The sequence below is a fragment of the Anser anser genome, assembly GCF_964211835.1.
Source record: "Anser anser genome assembly, chromosome: 9".
Classification (NCBI taxonomy): domain Eukaryota; kingdom Metazoa; phylum Chordata; class Aves; order Anseriformes; family Anatidae; genus Anser; species Anser anser.
In genome coordinates, this window is record NC_139729.1 from 28059060 (window position 1) to 28074377 (window position 15318).

Here is a 15318-nt window from a genome sequence, read left to right on the forward strand (position 1 = left end):
AATATAGGCCAATATTTTAAGAGGTATGATTCTAGAATGAATGTGTGATTCTTATTAATGTTTCTATAATAATAAATTAAATTTAGGAGTTAGTGTCTGGAAAGGAGGATTTTCTGTACCAAGACTGAGGTGAACAGCTCAGCTCCTTCCTGCCCCACCAACTAACCACCTCTGTCTGGAAGTGTGTTCTTCTAGAACCTGAAAAAGCAGATTATGCAGGTTCACCAGATGATTGCTGGCTTCTGAACAGTGACCATTTTCCCTAATCCACAGATTCTCCTCCACCAAAGACTTTTTTTTTCCCTAGCAGATGTTGAACAGATGTGTTTTATTATAAACAGATGGGGAAGATTTTTCAACTACCAATTATTCAAAGTGACAAAAAAGCCTGTTGCACAACTTACAGGCGATACTGAAATAACATTTATGCACATTCAAAAAGAGCTTTAAAATAATATTATTAATCTGGATTATATGGTCCTTATCACTCTATTTTATCACGAGGTTTGGAACTGTGCCCTACTCGCTGCATCCTGGCGCAGCGCTGCAGGGATGGTCGCACCCTGCCCTGCAGCCCCACGGCTGCCCCATTCCGGCATCAGCCTTGAAGGAAAATTGCTGGTGGCTTTCACAAAGTCCTGGCAACACTGGGAAGTCAGAGCTCCAGCGGAGAAGCAGCATTACTACGCACCAGAGCGGTGCACACTGACTACAGCTGCAGCTGCTAAGTACGAGCTGCCCTTCTCACACCCCAACATCCAACACTAGAGTTACGAGAAGAACGAGACCCTGGCTGAGCATGAAGACATACATCACTATTTCCCTTCTGTGGCAAACAATGGAAAGGAACAGGCAGCACATCATATTTGTCATATGGCCCCTGAGTAGGCTCAAGGTGCAAATGCAAGTGAGCACCCACGGCTCTCATCGATGAAGCCCTTTTCTTGCAGGAGTGTCTTTGAAATAGCACAGCCACTACAGGCACCCATTTCCAGCACTGCTGCCTTGGTAAGGAACATGACTTACATCAGAAAAGTTTAATTTATTTTAAAAAACACTGGCTTGAGTCTGAAGAAGAGAAGGACACACAGGAGAAAAGGCCACAAAACTATTAGAAAAGAGGGAACTCCTAATCGCTTGGCAAGCACACCTCATCTACTCTAGGTAATAGTGAGGGAAACCAGAATTATCAAGTGAGAAAACTTCAAGCGGTCATTTTCTATTTTTAACATCGTCTCTTTTGAACATCTTATGGTCATGTGAGTGTAATCTTAAATGAAGCCTTTGTTTGCTCATTAGCTGTGGTGATGGCATGGAGACAGAAAACCGAATGCATGAAAAGCCCACCGAGGTCCTGAGTCTAACTGCAGGTGCTGCTACTGCTTCCCTGCAGCAACTCGATGGCAGCACAGGCGAGATGGGAGCGGAACAAGATAGAGGAAACACAGCAACACCCTGTGGCAGCACCACACTTTCATGTACATCAGCAGAATGAAAGGCAGGTGGGCAGAGGGGTGCTGCTGGCAGAGCACTTACCCACCCAACGAGCTTCGGGCAGCTGAGAACATCCTCTGGGTTGTGAAGCTGTTCAAGAGGCAAGTTTCCATTCAGCACTCTTCTTAAACAGATGTTCTATGCCATGATTTTTTTCTGGCTGTGGAGGTACTTACATGTTAACTACACAATCCCCATATAGCTCAGTGATTTTCTAAAGCTTCTCTTACAGTACTGCCATTTTCAGTTTCCGCCAAAGAAAATCTTCCATCTTATACAATGACTCCCCCAACCCCGATAACAACTGGAGAGGGATAACAAACTGAAGCTTGTTCAGAAGCTAAATCAATTACAGGGAGTTAACTTTACTTTTAGTTTACCATTATTGTCTCTGTGACTGTCTGGGGTACTTTGAAGAAGAAAGAAGGTGGTGCATTTTCCTGCAGTCTCAGAACAAATGCTCCTGTGAGTGAAGTATTTTAGTACTGTTGAAGCCCTGTAAGGCTTTTACAGCGTGTGCTCCCTCTCCCAGTCACCACTGGGAGCAAATGTAGAAAAAGCAAAGGAAAAATCACCGAAAGAGGCTAATCTTTTGGCTTCCAGTCACTCTCATCAATGCCTCCGGCAACTGTAATTGCCTGATTTTCAGCAGATTTCTTTTTCAAATATTAAAACAAGAACAGATTTTCCTCTTAATTCCTGTTTGATTGCAGAGGGAATTTGTGTGAAAGGATATTCCTGGATATTCAAATGAGCTGTTAGAAACGATGTCTCATGAAGTGTTTAGAAAACATACAAACAACGTGCATTCTTTGGGATTCTTTGTCAGGGCAGATGCAACAATAGACCTTAGGAAACATGAGCAGATGTTATTCTGCACACTCTACATTTCTGAGTCTTTAGAAATTCATGAGGCCTTTTGTAGGTTTTATGAATCTTCTAATAACCCTGCAGCTGTTCAATTCAGAACTACAAAGATGTCCTCCGATATTTGCTTGAATCTGCGAACACAGACGGCGGCAGTGGAGCGGCCAGCACTTCTCACAGGTTCGCAAGATGTTGTCTGGAAGGGCCGGCACGGCGGCAGCTCTGAACGCAGCCGCTTTCCTCACCCGACCTTCACAACTGCCATGCCACGGCTTTTGTAATCCTGTCGCATGGCTCCAATCCCATTTAACCAGACATCTCACAGGCAGTTCAAATTTTTTCTGAATATTCCCATTTTCCACATGGGCAGCGCTATGATTATTTTCTGATTTTATGAAAAGAATCACTTAAGTTGTCAACAACAGCAAAGAAACTCATTTACCGCAACACACTAGTGCATTCTCATAAATATATTCTGGTCAGGAAAGACGCAAATCACATTGCAGATGGTTTCACTAGAAAACGTGTATTTGATCAACAACAATTGCACTGCACCGCGCTTGGTTTGATTGCTGAGAGTCAAGCTGTTTTACGCTGACCCTCTTCTGACAGAGCTGCATTCCCTTCTGGATTGCAAACGGCCAGATGGAGCGCTCGCATCTTTGCTCATTCTCCATTTTTGTTGTCTCACCTTGCGTTTAGTTTAAATTCATTGTTGATTTTATTTAGTTCACTGTATCTACTGCTAATTTGGAAAAATGCTACTTGATCTTACTCATGTAGTAACTGATGTAGTAATTGGATGGTCCCCTGGAGAAAAAGATGTTTTAAATATTATGCTTGGCTACTCTCCAAAAGGTAAGCAGCATATCACCAGCTTCTGTCCTTGATCCACCATTTGAAAAATTCACTTCAATTACCTTTAGAGTTCCTTGAATGAGGCAAATCATCACCCTAAATGCAAAGCATCTGGGTGATAATTGATCAAATACTGTAACCATTCAAAAGAATTATTTCTGTGCATGGCGATATAAGTTTACTTTAACACGAGCAACATTTATTTTAGCAAGAAAATTTGCAGCCTACATTCAATATATTTATTCCTAAAATTAGACCTATCCTGCTGTATGTATTAAGTATTGTCAGTGATAGTACAGGGGAAATCAGTGTTAACTGGATTTGATGTTCATAAGCACAAAAGAGAAAGAGACATGAAAGACGGCAATATGTAATGCAGCTCATAGAACGAGCTGCTTTAAAAAAAATGCTATGAGGTGAAGCAGACTTGAAATCACAGAGGCAGTTCTTCAGAAAACAATAATGTAGCCTACCCAGAACTTCTTACAGGTAATGCTTTTACATCAGCATGTAATTCAGAAACTCACTGACAGAAGAAATCATTTAAGCTAAGAATGTATGGTCCTGAAGGATGTTTCTTACAACGAAAATATTTCTGGTATCTTGTTATCCTTCTTAACAATAACTTATGTTTAGGAAATAGTAACCTACGATTTCACAGATTAAATCATTTTTTACAACAGCTGGTCTCAGACTGTAGACAGTTGTATCCTTTTGGTCAATGGAGCTGTGGCCGCCACTCTGCAACAAAAAGTTGTATGAATTCCTTGGTTCCATGTGGCTGTGCTCTTGGTCCACCACTAACCCAAAACTTTACGACCAGGGGGTCCCAAATGAGATGAGATGCATTGCCGGTGGGCAACGCAGCACAGATACCCTGTTGCCTTTGGCTTCAAATGCATCCAATGCAACAAGAGAAAATTCAACCAACCGTGTATGAGTACTACTCTAAAATAACATATAGGAGCTCTTGTAAAATGCTGAAACACTGCAGAACCTCCACACGGACAGAAATCCGATACAGGAAGGCTGGCATCTGCTTTGCAGATACTATAATTAAAGAACTTTAGGTTTACCACAAGAAACTGAAAAAAAAAAATCAAATAGCAATTAAAGCCATTAGAAAGATGCATAGATTCTATGGCTTTAAGAAAAGGAAGGCTTTTCCTGCAAGCCTGTAAGTTTATACACTAAATACAAACATGTTGCCATACCCAGTTCGCAGCGCTCATCATCACAGAAAAGCCACGTATGGCTTGTTTCAGTATGCTTCTGTTAATTTATTGCAGAAAAGCCCAAAGGACACTGCCCATATCAGACAGGGCAGAAAGCTGCTGTGTGGCCCCAGGGGGTGCCAGGAGGCTGCAGGGCGCGCGCTGCCCGCCGGGGCTGGAAGGGCGCCGGGGCTCACGGGCTGCTTGTGGGGCGGCTGCAGGCCCCACGCTTAGACCTACTTTGTGGCAAACATGCTGATCTCAGAATTCTATGAAGTTTGTAGGGTTCACCCTAGTTGAGGCTTATTCTTGCCACAAAAGATAAAATTACAGCGTTCTGCTTTAAATCAGCTCAGAATTAGCAGCGTAATTGCTCGTCTGGGGCAGCACTGAAGCATTCAGAAGGCACCAAGGGTGCTAACTGCCCCGGGGGGTCTCAGCTCAATGCTGAGATGGACAGAGCTGTGAGATGGCCATCTCACAGACCAACCAAAGAAGCAGCTGGGCACGCCTTGACAGAAGCGTAAGGCACAGCCCCACGCGCCGAGTGTCAGAAAACCAGAGATCTCCTCTTCTGGCTGGCCCTAAGAACCTGAATTTCTCTTGCATAAAGAAACAGTATGGCAGACTGCAAAAAGGGAAGCGGCGGTTCTTGTGCTTCCTGGAGAAGGAAGCCTGGAGAGCCTGCTGATTAAAAATAGAAGAAAAAAGTAGAACAGCAGAAAAAGAGAAGAAGCTCAGGCTTCAGCCAGGTGCCGATCAAAGGGCTTAACAGAGTTCTGGGGCATAGCAGCGGACAGACGCACGTCTTCCTTTCTTCCTGTGTCCCAGTCAGTCAGACATGACTTCTGCCCAGGTCAGACACAGCTAAATGAAGCAGCAAACTCCTACCTTGTTGTCCCAGGGTAAGGCTAATGACTTACCAGCCAGAAGTAAAGAAAGGAAAAATGCCCTGCAGGCCAGTTGCTTCTTACAGGTCACACCTACCTCTGTCAGGCAGCACACTGCATTTGCTTTTTAGCTTTGTGCTATTACAGAAGACCGCTGGGAAGAGCTTTTCACACAGAGGGATGTCCCAACAACCACTGGCTGCATGGATCTGTAGGCAGTGCACGTGGAGGAAGGAAGGAAAGGGGCAGCAGCCGGCCGACCGAGGGGCTGCTCTTCCCTGACATTCAAAGGCACACTGCACAAATGCCACTACAATTCATACTCATGTGAAAACTAAAATAAGGTCAGCGTGGGAAAAGGTGGCCTGTTCACTTCTTCATTTTTAATGGTTATTTCTGGCACCACACATACAACAACTTTCTACAGCTCCACAAATTCCTTGATGTGAACGCAATTCTAAATATGTTTCTCTCCTCTTATTCCATTTCTTCTACTTCTATCCTAAATGAACAATTAAAAAATACTTGTGGGAATATGTTGTAACTTAAGTAATAAATGTTTTCCAAACTGCTTTCATGCTTGGGTTTTACAGAGACACTGCTAGTGATCTCTGCTTTCCACAAAGACGACAAAAATAAACTCTGCAAGGCACAGAAAACGAGGAGGAGGGAGACGCTGTGAGGAGATAAGTAATGGTTTTCAGTCCGCAGACATTTCTAACAGCTCGCACGCACTTCTACGCCTCTGTCACCTGTGTTCACCATCACCAAACGCTCTGCAGCGTAAGGAGGGGACAAGGTAAATACGCGGACTGTCTTTCAAACCCTCCCTGTGAGGGACTGCTTCCAGCGCTCGGCACAGTCAGGGCTGTGATTTCAGGGACGTTTGCTCTGGTTCCGCGCTGTGCCGGGCAGGGAGGCGAGCACTCCTGGAAGCTGCCACCCGCTGGGTCCCCAGCCTGTGCTGGGGGGAGGCAGGGCTGGCGAGCCCCACAGACGTCCCCATTGTCTGCTAGGAAATTCAAGCAGCATGTTCCAGTTCTGCTGAATTGCCCGTCCAGTGAAAAACATACGTAAAAAAAAATCAGGTCAAAATACCCATTCCTATTTCCAGTCTCATTATAACTTATCAGCTTGCCGTTCTCTGCTGTCTATTCAACTCAGGAAAGATCACGTCCACACGAAGAGCTGTTCCAGTTTTCTAACTGGCAGCAATATGGGACATGATTCATCAGGTGGGCGAGATTTCACATGAGGAGCAGCTGTAGTGAGCAGACTCATCAGCATCCCAGCTGCATTTACTCTTACAAATTGAAGGCACATCTCCTAAACATTTCTCTAACAGTAATATTACACATAAAAATCCAACCACAAAAATTTTGTTAATTTTCTAACAATTAGAGAGGAAATTCTAAAGACCCCTCTAAACTACACTCACTTGGAAAAACATACGCAGAGATTCAGAAATAATTTTTTTTATCCCTGTTAAGACAATGAGACTTTGGTATCGAGGTAGAAAAGACACTGGAAGTAAAACTTCCACGGAGTTCAATACGGCCAGGATTTCATCCCTGTAAATCGCATCTTGGCACTCTAGCTGCAAGAAATCCAAGCAGACCAGAAATACGACAGGGTTTGATGCCTGTAGCAGTCCGAAGCTGCCAGCTGGCATTTCGGCAGGTGGCCCGCCTGCTAGCTGGGCTCTGCAGCCAAACTAAAGGTAAAGGCGGCAGCTGGACGTGCAAGCAGTTCCAGCGATGCTTTGCAGGCAGTGCTGGAAACGGGTGTAACACCCATCTGAGCGTGCTACTTCAGACAGCAAGAAGAGGGAGCTGCCCAGATCTCAGACTGAACTGAAACAATTAGTTTAAAAGCAGACCTGTAATTACCACAGAAGTGGATCTGTAGCAAGACCAGGTGATCTTTCTCTTCCAAATCTTTTAAAGCTCCCTGTGAATTGTAACAGTTTGGCTTAAAGCTTCTAGGTCTAGTGCCTATCAAAGATAGGCATTTCAGTTTTACTGGCTTTTCAGTTTGCTTTAAGCAAACATATTTCAGCCATTTTTACAGTCAATGAGATATCAAGAAATGTTCTTGCAGGAATTCACTCTTGCAGTATTTTAACTGCTGCAATGTTCACGCAGCCAAGGGCACGCTTTTGCCATGGGGAGTTATAAGACCCTTCAAACATGACCTCAGGAATACACACACAGAAAATTTCTCCCAAGAACAGCGCTAGGCTCTGGGACTGGCAGACTGTGCTGTACATACGCATGTAACCGTGTTTTTCACAGTGCTGTTAGCCCATTAAGACGTGCTACACACAAGGCGGGTGCAAAGCTAAGCAGGCAGGAGGCTCAAGTGCCCTCGTGAAGGCCAGCTGGGTGCGAATTGTAACCCAGTGAAGGCAAGGACCATGAACACTGCAGTCTCACCTCCTTATTTCTGTACTCTCCTATCCCAGCAGCTTCCCCTTTACCTCTGGAGCATATCTCCTTTGAACCCGTATTTACGGGGCTTTCAGCAGGCAGTCCTGCAGGAACCCTTTGACAAAGCAGAGGCTGTCCCACGAGCCCAGCATCAGCCCTGAAGCCAGAGCTGCCGCGTGCAGGGGCGGCTGCACCCATGGGTGCTGGAGGGACAGGGCACGCACGCACGCACCCACCATGCCCAGCACAGGCACAGCCCCACCTGCAACTGCTCGATAAGCCATGCTTCAGGAGAGAAGGGCACTAGAAAGTCCAAGACCCAAATATACTGGGAAATGACTCACAAAGACTCCTCTCCAGGTGCAGCGTGGAGCTCAGCCCATGGTATCTGGATGCAAAGCGGTGGGAACAAACACATCTCCGGGTAGTAACAGGAGACTTCAGCAGAAATTGGTTGGCAGTGTTTTGGCTGTAATATAAGCAGAGATTAACATAACCAAGAGGTTACAAATTAAGCCTCTGAACAAATTAAAAATGCTAGCAATCAATGGGAACACAACAAGCCTTTCAGCTGATCTATTAGCAAAACAAGCACTAACCACATTAAGCTGCTTTTACAGAAATTATCAGGGCCTAATAAAAACAATCGACCAGTTCTCAAGCCAATGAAAACGACCCAGCCAGCTGAAGCAGTTTAACCTCCCTTAGCTAGGCAAGGGGAGCACCAGCTAAGGCACGGTTGTGCTGAGGGGTTTTGTCATCCCCACTCAGCAAGGCACACGCTGCTCCTGCCTAGCAGGAGAGGGAAGCAAAACCTGGAATGCCCCAAAAAGCCTTTACTTGCATTTGAAGACGAAACATTACCTTTATGCTTCCAATGCTGTATTTTTCTTCCTAAGAATTAAACAAACCCTCTAAATAAAATACCCTCAATATCCTAATTAAGGGTCTGAAAATGTCTATACTTTCACAGGGCTTTGTCCCGACTGTTTTTCTGTCTAATAAGTACTGGCAAAGCTACTCTGTAATTCTGATTTTAAAAATCTCTGTAAACAGAAGAGTGTGGTAGATGAAGCAAAACTGCATTTCCAACATCAGCATACACATGACCACAGAATAATAAAGAAACAAAAGACTTCATCCAGAACTTTCCAAAACACGCTGTCATTGTGCCTGGGACTCCAGCTGCCAGCTCGCAGTGCTCCTCGCTCTGCATCCAGCTTCAGAGGAACTTCCCTCTCCGGTGCCGGCACCCAGCAATAAACCCAGCCCAGCTGCGTTCTGGAATTAACTCACCTCTAACATTCCCTTTCATTAAGGCATTTCTCCCAGTTACAGGCTCTGTGTCTCTCCATGACACCCTGTAGGAGGACCCTCTCCTTCCTGCAGTGGGCACAAAGTACCTGCCTTGGACAGGGAGAAACGTGTGTTCAACACGCTTTTTGTAGGCTCAGCATCTCCTGGAAAATGCCTGAAGGGCCCACCGGGGCCTTCTTAGCTCTAACCAGTGCTGCCGCAGCGCGTACAGGTGCAGGGGTGTCCCGGAGAGCAGGGCTCCGTCCATCCAGCCTCGGCCGCATCGGTCCCTGAACCCCTGCTTAAGGCTCTGAGGCACCGACACCTCAGACCTCAGTCTCTGCTGCCACTGCAAAGGAAGGTCATACTTCCAGCAGTACAACCAGCAGCGAGTGCTAGTGACTGGGACAGAGAACAGTGAACGTTCACCTGTTTTGGCTGGGCAGGCATTCGGGGTTATTGCAGCCTTTTGGGACCTATTTTGTCAGACAAAGTTGTGAGAGATTGGGTCAAGGCTGTTATGATCTATAGCTGAAAAGTCATTTCCAAGGTGAGCCTTTTCTTTGAACAACAGGCTATGGTGAAATTCTTGGCTTGGACCTGTTGGATTTTTTTTTTTTTTTCAAAATGCTCCCACTGAGCGTAGAAACAGAACTTCACCCTCTTGCTTCAAACAAGCGATTTGAACAGTAAGGACATCCATGGTATTTCTAAACACAGGCTCCAGATTCCCACCTTCTCATGCAGTCCTTCTTGTGAAAAATAGTCTTTGCATTTCAGCATCAAAAAGCTTGTTCCCAGACTAATATCAGGATCTTCTAAAATGCTTTCAGACATAAGCAAATATGTCACAGCCTGTGATTTCTCTGCAGAGTAAAACAGAATAAAAATGCATTTATCTACAGGAAAAAATGCCCTTTAATCTTAGTACAAACCCATAAAATGTAGGTTGCATCTTAAACTGTTCTGAGCAGCTGAACTAGGTTAAAGAAAACTCCTTTGTACTCTTCATTTCTCATGCTTACAGCATTATCACTCACAATTAGGCGTGACATTTCAGTAAACATTACTTGCATTGAGTTAATAGACAAAGCACACAGGAGACAGCTATCAGCTAAAGACAAAAAGAAGGGAAACAAAGCACTAATGAGGCAGACTTTTATGCTGGCAAGAGAAACTGCAGAAATCTTTGGATTGTCATTTTTACCTCCACCCAGACTAAACTCTTGGTATGATGCCCACATGTACTTACGCACTTTCAAAGAATTAATATTAAGAGACTCAGCTGTAGAAAAAACCTCTCAACCTTAAAGTAGCCCCTTTCATCTAAATTTGTCAAACATCTTAGGAAAGGAACCAAGTTCTTAGTGATTTTAGTTTCCTGAATTTCTTACCTTGTATACCATGGATGAATAACTTTTATAATCATGTTCACTGATTTTATTTAATGCTGAGTGAGTCAGTGACACCTTACTAAACACAGGCTACTTGAGCGTGGTGATGTTTCCACTCAAAGTATGCATGCTGAAAAAATAAAATTGCAAACACAATACCTGTATGGAACAGATTTGCTGCTAGGCTCCGCACTGTTTGAAAGTTTGTGAACTCTGACAAGAACATTTCATCACTGAGGGTTTGACCACAACCTCTCCATGTCGGATGGGAATTTACGCCCTGGGGACTTTCTGCCATTAGTTACAGTTGGGTTACTCATAGCACAATCATGCTATGAACAAGGCTACGGGCATCACTCGTACTTGAATCTAGGTTGTTAGATCTCAGGTTTAAGGTCATTTTTAAAGAACAAAAGATACAGGTTGCATTCAATTCGGAAATGAAATCTGCTTTCCTTTATCTTTAAAAGTGACATAAAGAAAGACTACTCTATCTGCACATTAAGAAAATGTCAAAACGTTCCCCAAAGGTATCCAAATTAACATGTATGTAAATTATCTGTCACTTTGATTGCTGATAACAGTGAGTGTGTGCACAGCACTAAGTAGTTCAAGAAGAGATATGACTTACACTTTGTTATGTTGGGAGTAAGGGCAAGCCTTAGAAATAAATGCCATGTTTGCAAACAGTCCTCAGTCTCCAGCCCTGGGGTTAGGCTGTGAATCATTCTCCCTTCTTCCCTGTTCACTTTTAGATACCGATCCAGACCCCAGGCTATGAGGACATGTCACTGCCTTGCAGCACATTATATGACTTTAGAATAGATTCTCCTTTGGTGAATGCTTTAGCTGTTCTCAAGAAAATCAGTTTCAAAGGTCCATTTAAACACCATCTGGACAACAGGTTTATTCACAAAATATGCAAACCTATAACCATTAAACAGTAATGCAGCCAAGACAGGGGATTAATTAACTAAAAGCATTATTCCCTTTCTAATATACGCACAATCTTGCATTTTTCTTAAAGCTCCCCACTGTGGAAATTCTGCAGCATTGCCATATGAGAGTTTATTATCATAAACTCTTTCAAAAGCCTTTGTTTTCAGGAAAGAATCAGCTCTGAATATAACACTGCTTCTAGGCACAATGAAAACCGCAGCAGGAAAAGGGTCCTGCAGTGCTCTGAATAAACATCTTGGTGCATGTCCTCTGTATATACGCAGCATGCAATACACAGTTGCTACCTCATATTTCCAATACGCCTGGAAGTTATTGCTTAAACAAAACAGCGTTAGTAAGAACATGCAGTTCCCAAGGGGGATATTCTGACACCCACAGTGCTGCTCATGAATGGGGCTATTACCACGGAAAACAAGCTTCAGCTTTTAAAATGCGATATTGATTTATGGTTCTGACTGTTGTTATAACATGCAGCAAAACATAAAAAGCCCTTAACTTTTTTAGTATTTAAGCCCCTTGAAGGAAGACCTTTATCTGCTCTGAAACTCAAACGAGCATCCTCTCTGAGAATGCAGTTTGATCACATTTTGTTCAGGTTAAGGTCCTGCCATTGGCCCTTTCAGACCCTAACTGTAGGCAGGCTTCACAGTCCAGACTCCATTTATCAGAACGAGAATGTAATTCTGCTACTTATTATCATGTCTCCCTCTAAAAATTCAGAACGGACAACCAAGGTTACCCAGAACCAGAGCCACCCATTTGCCTAAATTTTTTCCCTTTGAATGGATGAGTACATTTTAATCCTGTGCTGTATTTGTGCTCATATAAAACCTGGGAAAGGCAACCAGCTCCTTCGTTCAAAATGCAGACTTCATTCTGAACCTAATAGCAACCGCTACCATAATCACATATTGATTTTAATTTGTAATGGACAGAAAATTCACCTAATGCAAATATACATCTCTGTCAAATTTTATTTCCTTCTTCCTAATTCCCTTTCCAATTAAATATATGCACATTAGCATTAACAGAGAAAGGTCTGGTGTCAGAAAAAATAAGTTTAATCATGTATTATTGAATTTCTAAGCCAAAGATGTGTGAAGCCTTTCCTGTTAAACTTGGCCTTCTGGAGAGCGGAGGGCAATGGGGCCTCGTGGCCAGCCAACCCACTGCTGCATGGCCACGCTGAGCATGCACGGGATGAACTGATGACAGGAAGAAAAATACCTGGTTCTTTAAGGGCAAAAATGATATGGACACCACTGCTGAAAAGCTAACCATAAATCTCTCGTAATACGCCTGTATTTTCAGTTGAATGTAACTTTACCAAATGCTAACCATCTGTGCTAAAATTCCTCGTGTTAGACATTGGGGTTCAGCAACAGACAGAGAGCATTAACAGATAGATGGATAAAATAGGTATCAGAGATGGGTCAACAAAGCTTTGTAGAAGAAAATTGTGTTTCACATATGGTTGAGTTTTTTCATCAGTAAGGATGTAGCGCAGACAATAGTGTTTGAGCTTTTTTTCTTGAGATCCCTCACCAAAGATTCTCAAGGAGCCTAGTCTGTCACGCAAGAAGATGAAACGTAAAAAATTGTAACTCTTGCATTTCGCTTTAGAGAAAGCTGTTCTCTAAGGGTGAAAACAAACACGGAGTGATTTTCTTTCAAAGACGTTGTTCCTACTAGCTTTCACAATTTTGAAACCTTAATAGCCATATGATGGATAATACCAACTTGCAATGACAAAAGGGTTTAGGATCAAGGCGTGGGTCTGTCCTGTATCGAACCGCTGATCATCGTCTTTATTTTTTTTACTGGAATTGCAGCTGTCCTGATTTTTTTCTGAACTCTCACTGACAGTGAGAGCAGTATTTTCTGCAAACACCTGAGAGAGGTTCCTAGTCAGTCCCACCCAGCAGTCGTAGTTAGCATATACCTCCATTTTCATGTGATTCGTCTGTTTAGAAACTCGCATGTGCAAACCTTGCATGTGGCACAGCTCCATTACCATCTGTTCCAATGTCTCCAGAGCACAGACAGCAAGGAGCTCTGACAACTGAAGCTGGAACATAAGGAGAGGTTTTAGTGTGAGTTATTATATGAAAGCAGGCCTAGGAAAGCGGGTGAGATAGTTTGGACTGTCCTTTCACATTAACTTGGGTATCTTCTGATGCTTTGGTTGAGTAAATTGGGTGCTAAGTTTAAAATTCAGCAAAAAAAAAATAAATCCTCTAAGTTTCTCTAAGGAAACAAAACATGTTTTCAAGTTTCTCCTTGGAAGGGAGGGGAGGGAGACAAACAGGGTAAGAGCTACTAGTTATAATGCTCAAATATGTAGTTTCAAATTATTCTGGCACAGGAAACTGTTTTAACAGTTCCAGAACATTCAGATTGTGTAGTGTGGAGCTCTCCTGCCCCACCTGCACATCTGCATTTAGCAGAGGAGAAAGGTTGGGCCATATCTCTGGGCCATCATCCTGCTTTCCAGCCTTTGGATCCAGCTCATGGCTGCACACAGAAGTAGAATAATTTAGGTCAGAAGGGACGTCTGGAGGTCATCTAGCACAACCCCTTGCTCAAGGCCATCTGAACCAGTTATTTTCCTTGGGCAGTTATCGGTGACATAAACAGCAGACGCAGCACGTGCTGTTCCTTACCATGCACCCAACGTGGGAGCCCAGCCCCACTCCCACAATTAGGGGTTGGAAAGTAGAGCTGATGCACACTGAATACAAATTCATCCCTACAGAGCGTGCGGCGGAGTCTCCTTGGTACCGTGCTGAAGATCACGTTTGTTCCTGAACAATCACTCAGCAATGTTCCTTCAAGTGCTCAGCTTGAGAAGCATCAGAGCAGGGTGAATACGCTTTAATGTGAGAGAGCAATTTATTAGATTTTTCAGAGCTTCTTCCACAGCTGTGACAAAAACACTGTGTGGATTCTCCTGGAAAAGACATGAGCTCCAATAGTAAAAGCATTGTTTAAAGAAAGTCTTTTTTCTTTTTCTTTTCTTTTACAGCGACCACTGCTATCTCAACGATTATCCTGAAGCTTCCTAAGGAACAAATCCCTTTTAGTTCAGCTATTATATATGTTGATTTCGCAGCACATAATCATGCAGGAAAATGTCCTTATAAGGATATTCAATAACAATATTTTGTGGCCATTTCATATTTTTCAGCCATGTTCTCAAGTGTTTTACAAAGGTGAGCAAATCTTGTCTGTTCTTCCCACAGAAAGGAAAGATAAGTATCCCAAAATCATAGTTCAGCCCCCAAAATACATTACTTCTGTCTGTGCACACAAAGGTGACAGAATGAGCCCAAGGAATGCACACGCTGGGCTGCACAAGGGCCGTCAGTGGTGGCGGACGAGGGTAAGCGGGGTGGGAATGCTCAGGGATAAGGAAAGCCAGGCAGCAAACGGCCACGGGCATGGCATCCCCACTAGCGCCTGACAGCTCGGAGCAAGCTTTCGTTTTCTCCACAAAAATGCTGCACTTAGCAGAGAGCTGCACTCCAGCCAGCGTGCAGGATCTGTTCCAGCACAAAACAGATATGAAAACAGACAGAAAGGTCTGCTGTGCACTCCAAGTACCTATGCATCTGATCACTACTCTTAAGTTCAGCCAAACCCACTGGGAACAAGGGAGCAGTGAAAAAACTGTCAGTATTTAAAAACTCCTGGAACGGTTCCATTTTTTAATCATTTCTAAGCTTCAAGTAAGCAAGAAAGGGCAAATGAACAGCTCTGACAACGTTCTGACTGACAACGTGTTAACATTTTTAAAGCACTCCTGGGGTGCTTTCCAAGCAGGTTTTGGAAGGTGGGAGCAGCGATCAGAGCGCGGCGCGTGCAGCCGGCAGCGCTGCTGGATGGCGTCTCGGCGGCTTCGGCAGCACTGAACGTT

The 15318-nt window shown here is 43.8% G+C and overlaps 1 protein-coding gene across 1 annotated transcript; it reads right to left on the reverse strand.

Moving 5' to 3' along the window:
• Positions 1-1857: 1857 nt before the first annotated feature.
• On the reverse strand, positions 1858-14170 carry LOC310904573 (uncharacterized protein). Its single transcript, XM_083849550.1, has 5 exons — positions 14156-14170; positions 13392-13470; positions 9784-9914; positions 8097-8221; positions 1858-3171 (listed from the first exon to the last, which is right to left on the reverse strand). Exons 2-5 carry the CDS (start codon positions 13417-13419, stop codon positions 3123-3125), a joined length of 333 nt encoding a protein of 110 aa, XP_083705676.1. The 5' UTR covers positions 13420-13470; positions 14156-14170; the 3' UTR covers positions 1858-3122.
• Positions 14171-15318: the final 1148 nt, after the last annotated feature.

Excerpts from the sequence above, each read along its gene's own strand:
- LOC310904573 (XM_083849550.1), bottom strand. The coding sequence starts at position 13,419 with ATGGTAATGGAGCTGTGCCACATGCAAG. Across the intron at positions 9,915-13,391 it reads GGAGCTGTGCCACATGCAAG|AGAAATCACAGGCTGTGACA; the intron begins GTTTGCACATGC and ends TTTACTCTGCAG. Across the intron at positions 8,222-9,783 it reads AAGAAGGACTGCATGAGAAG|CCAAAACACTGCCAACCAAT; the intron begins GTGGGAATCTGG and ends CTTATATTACAG.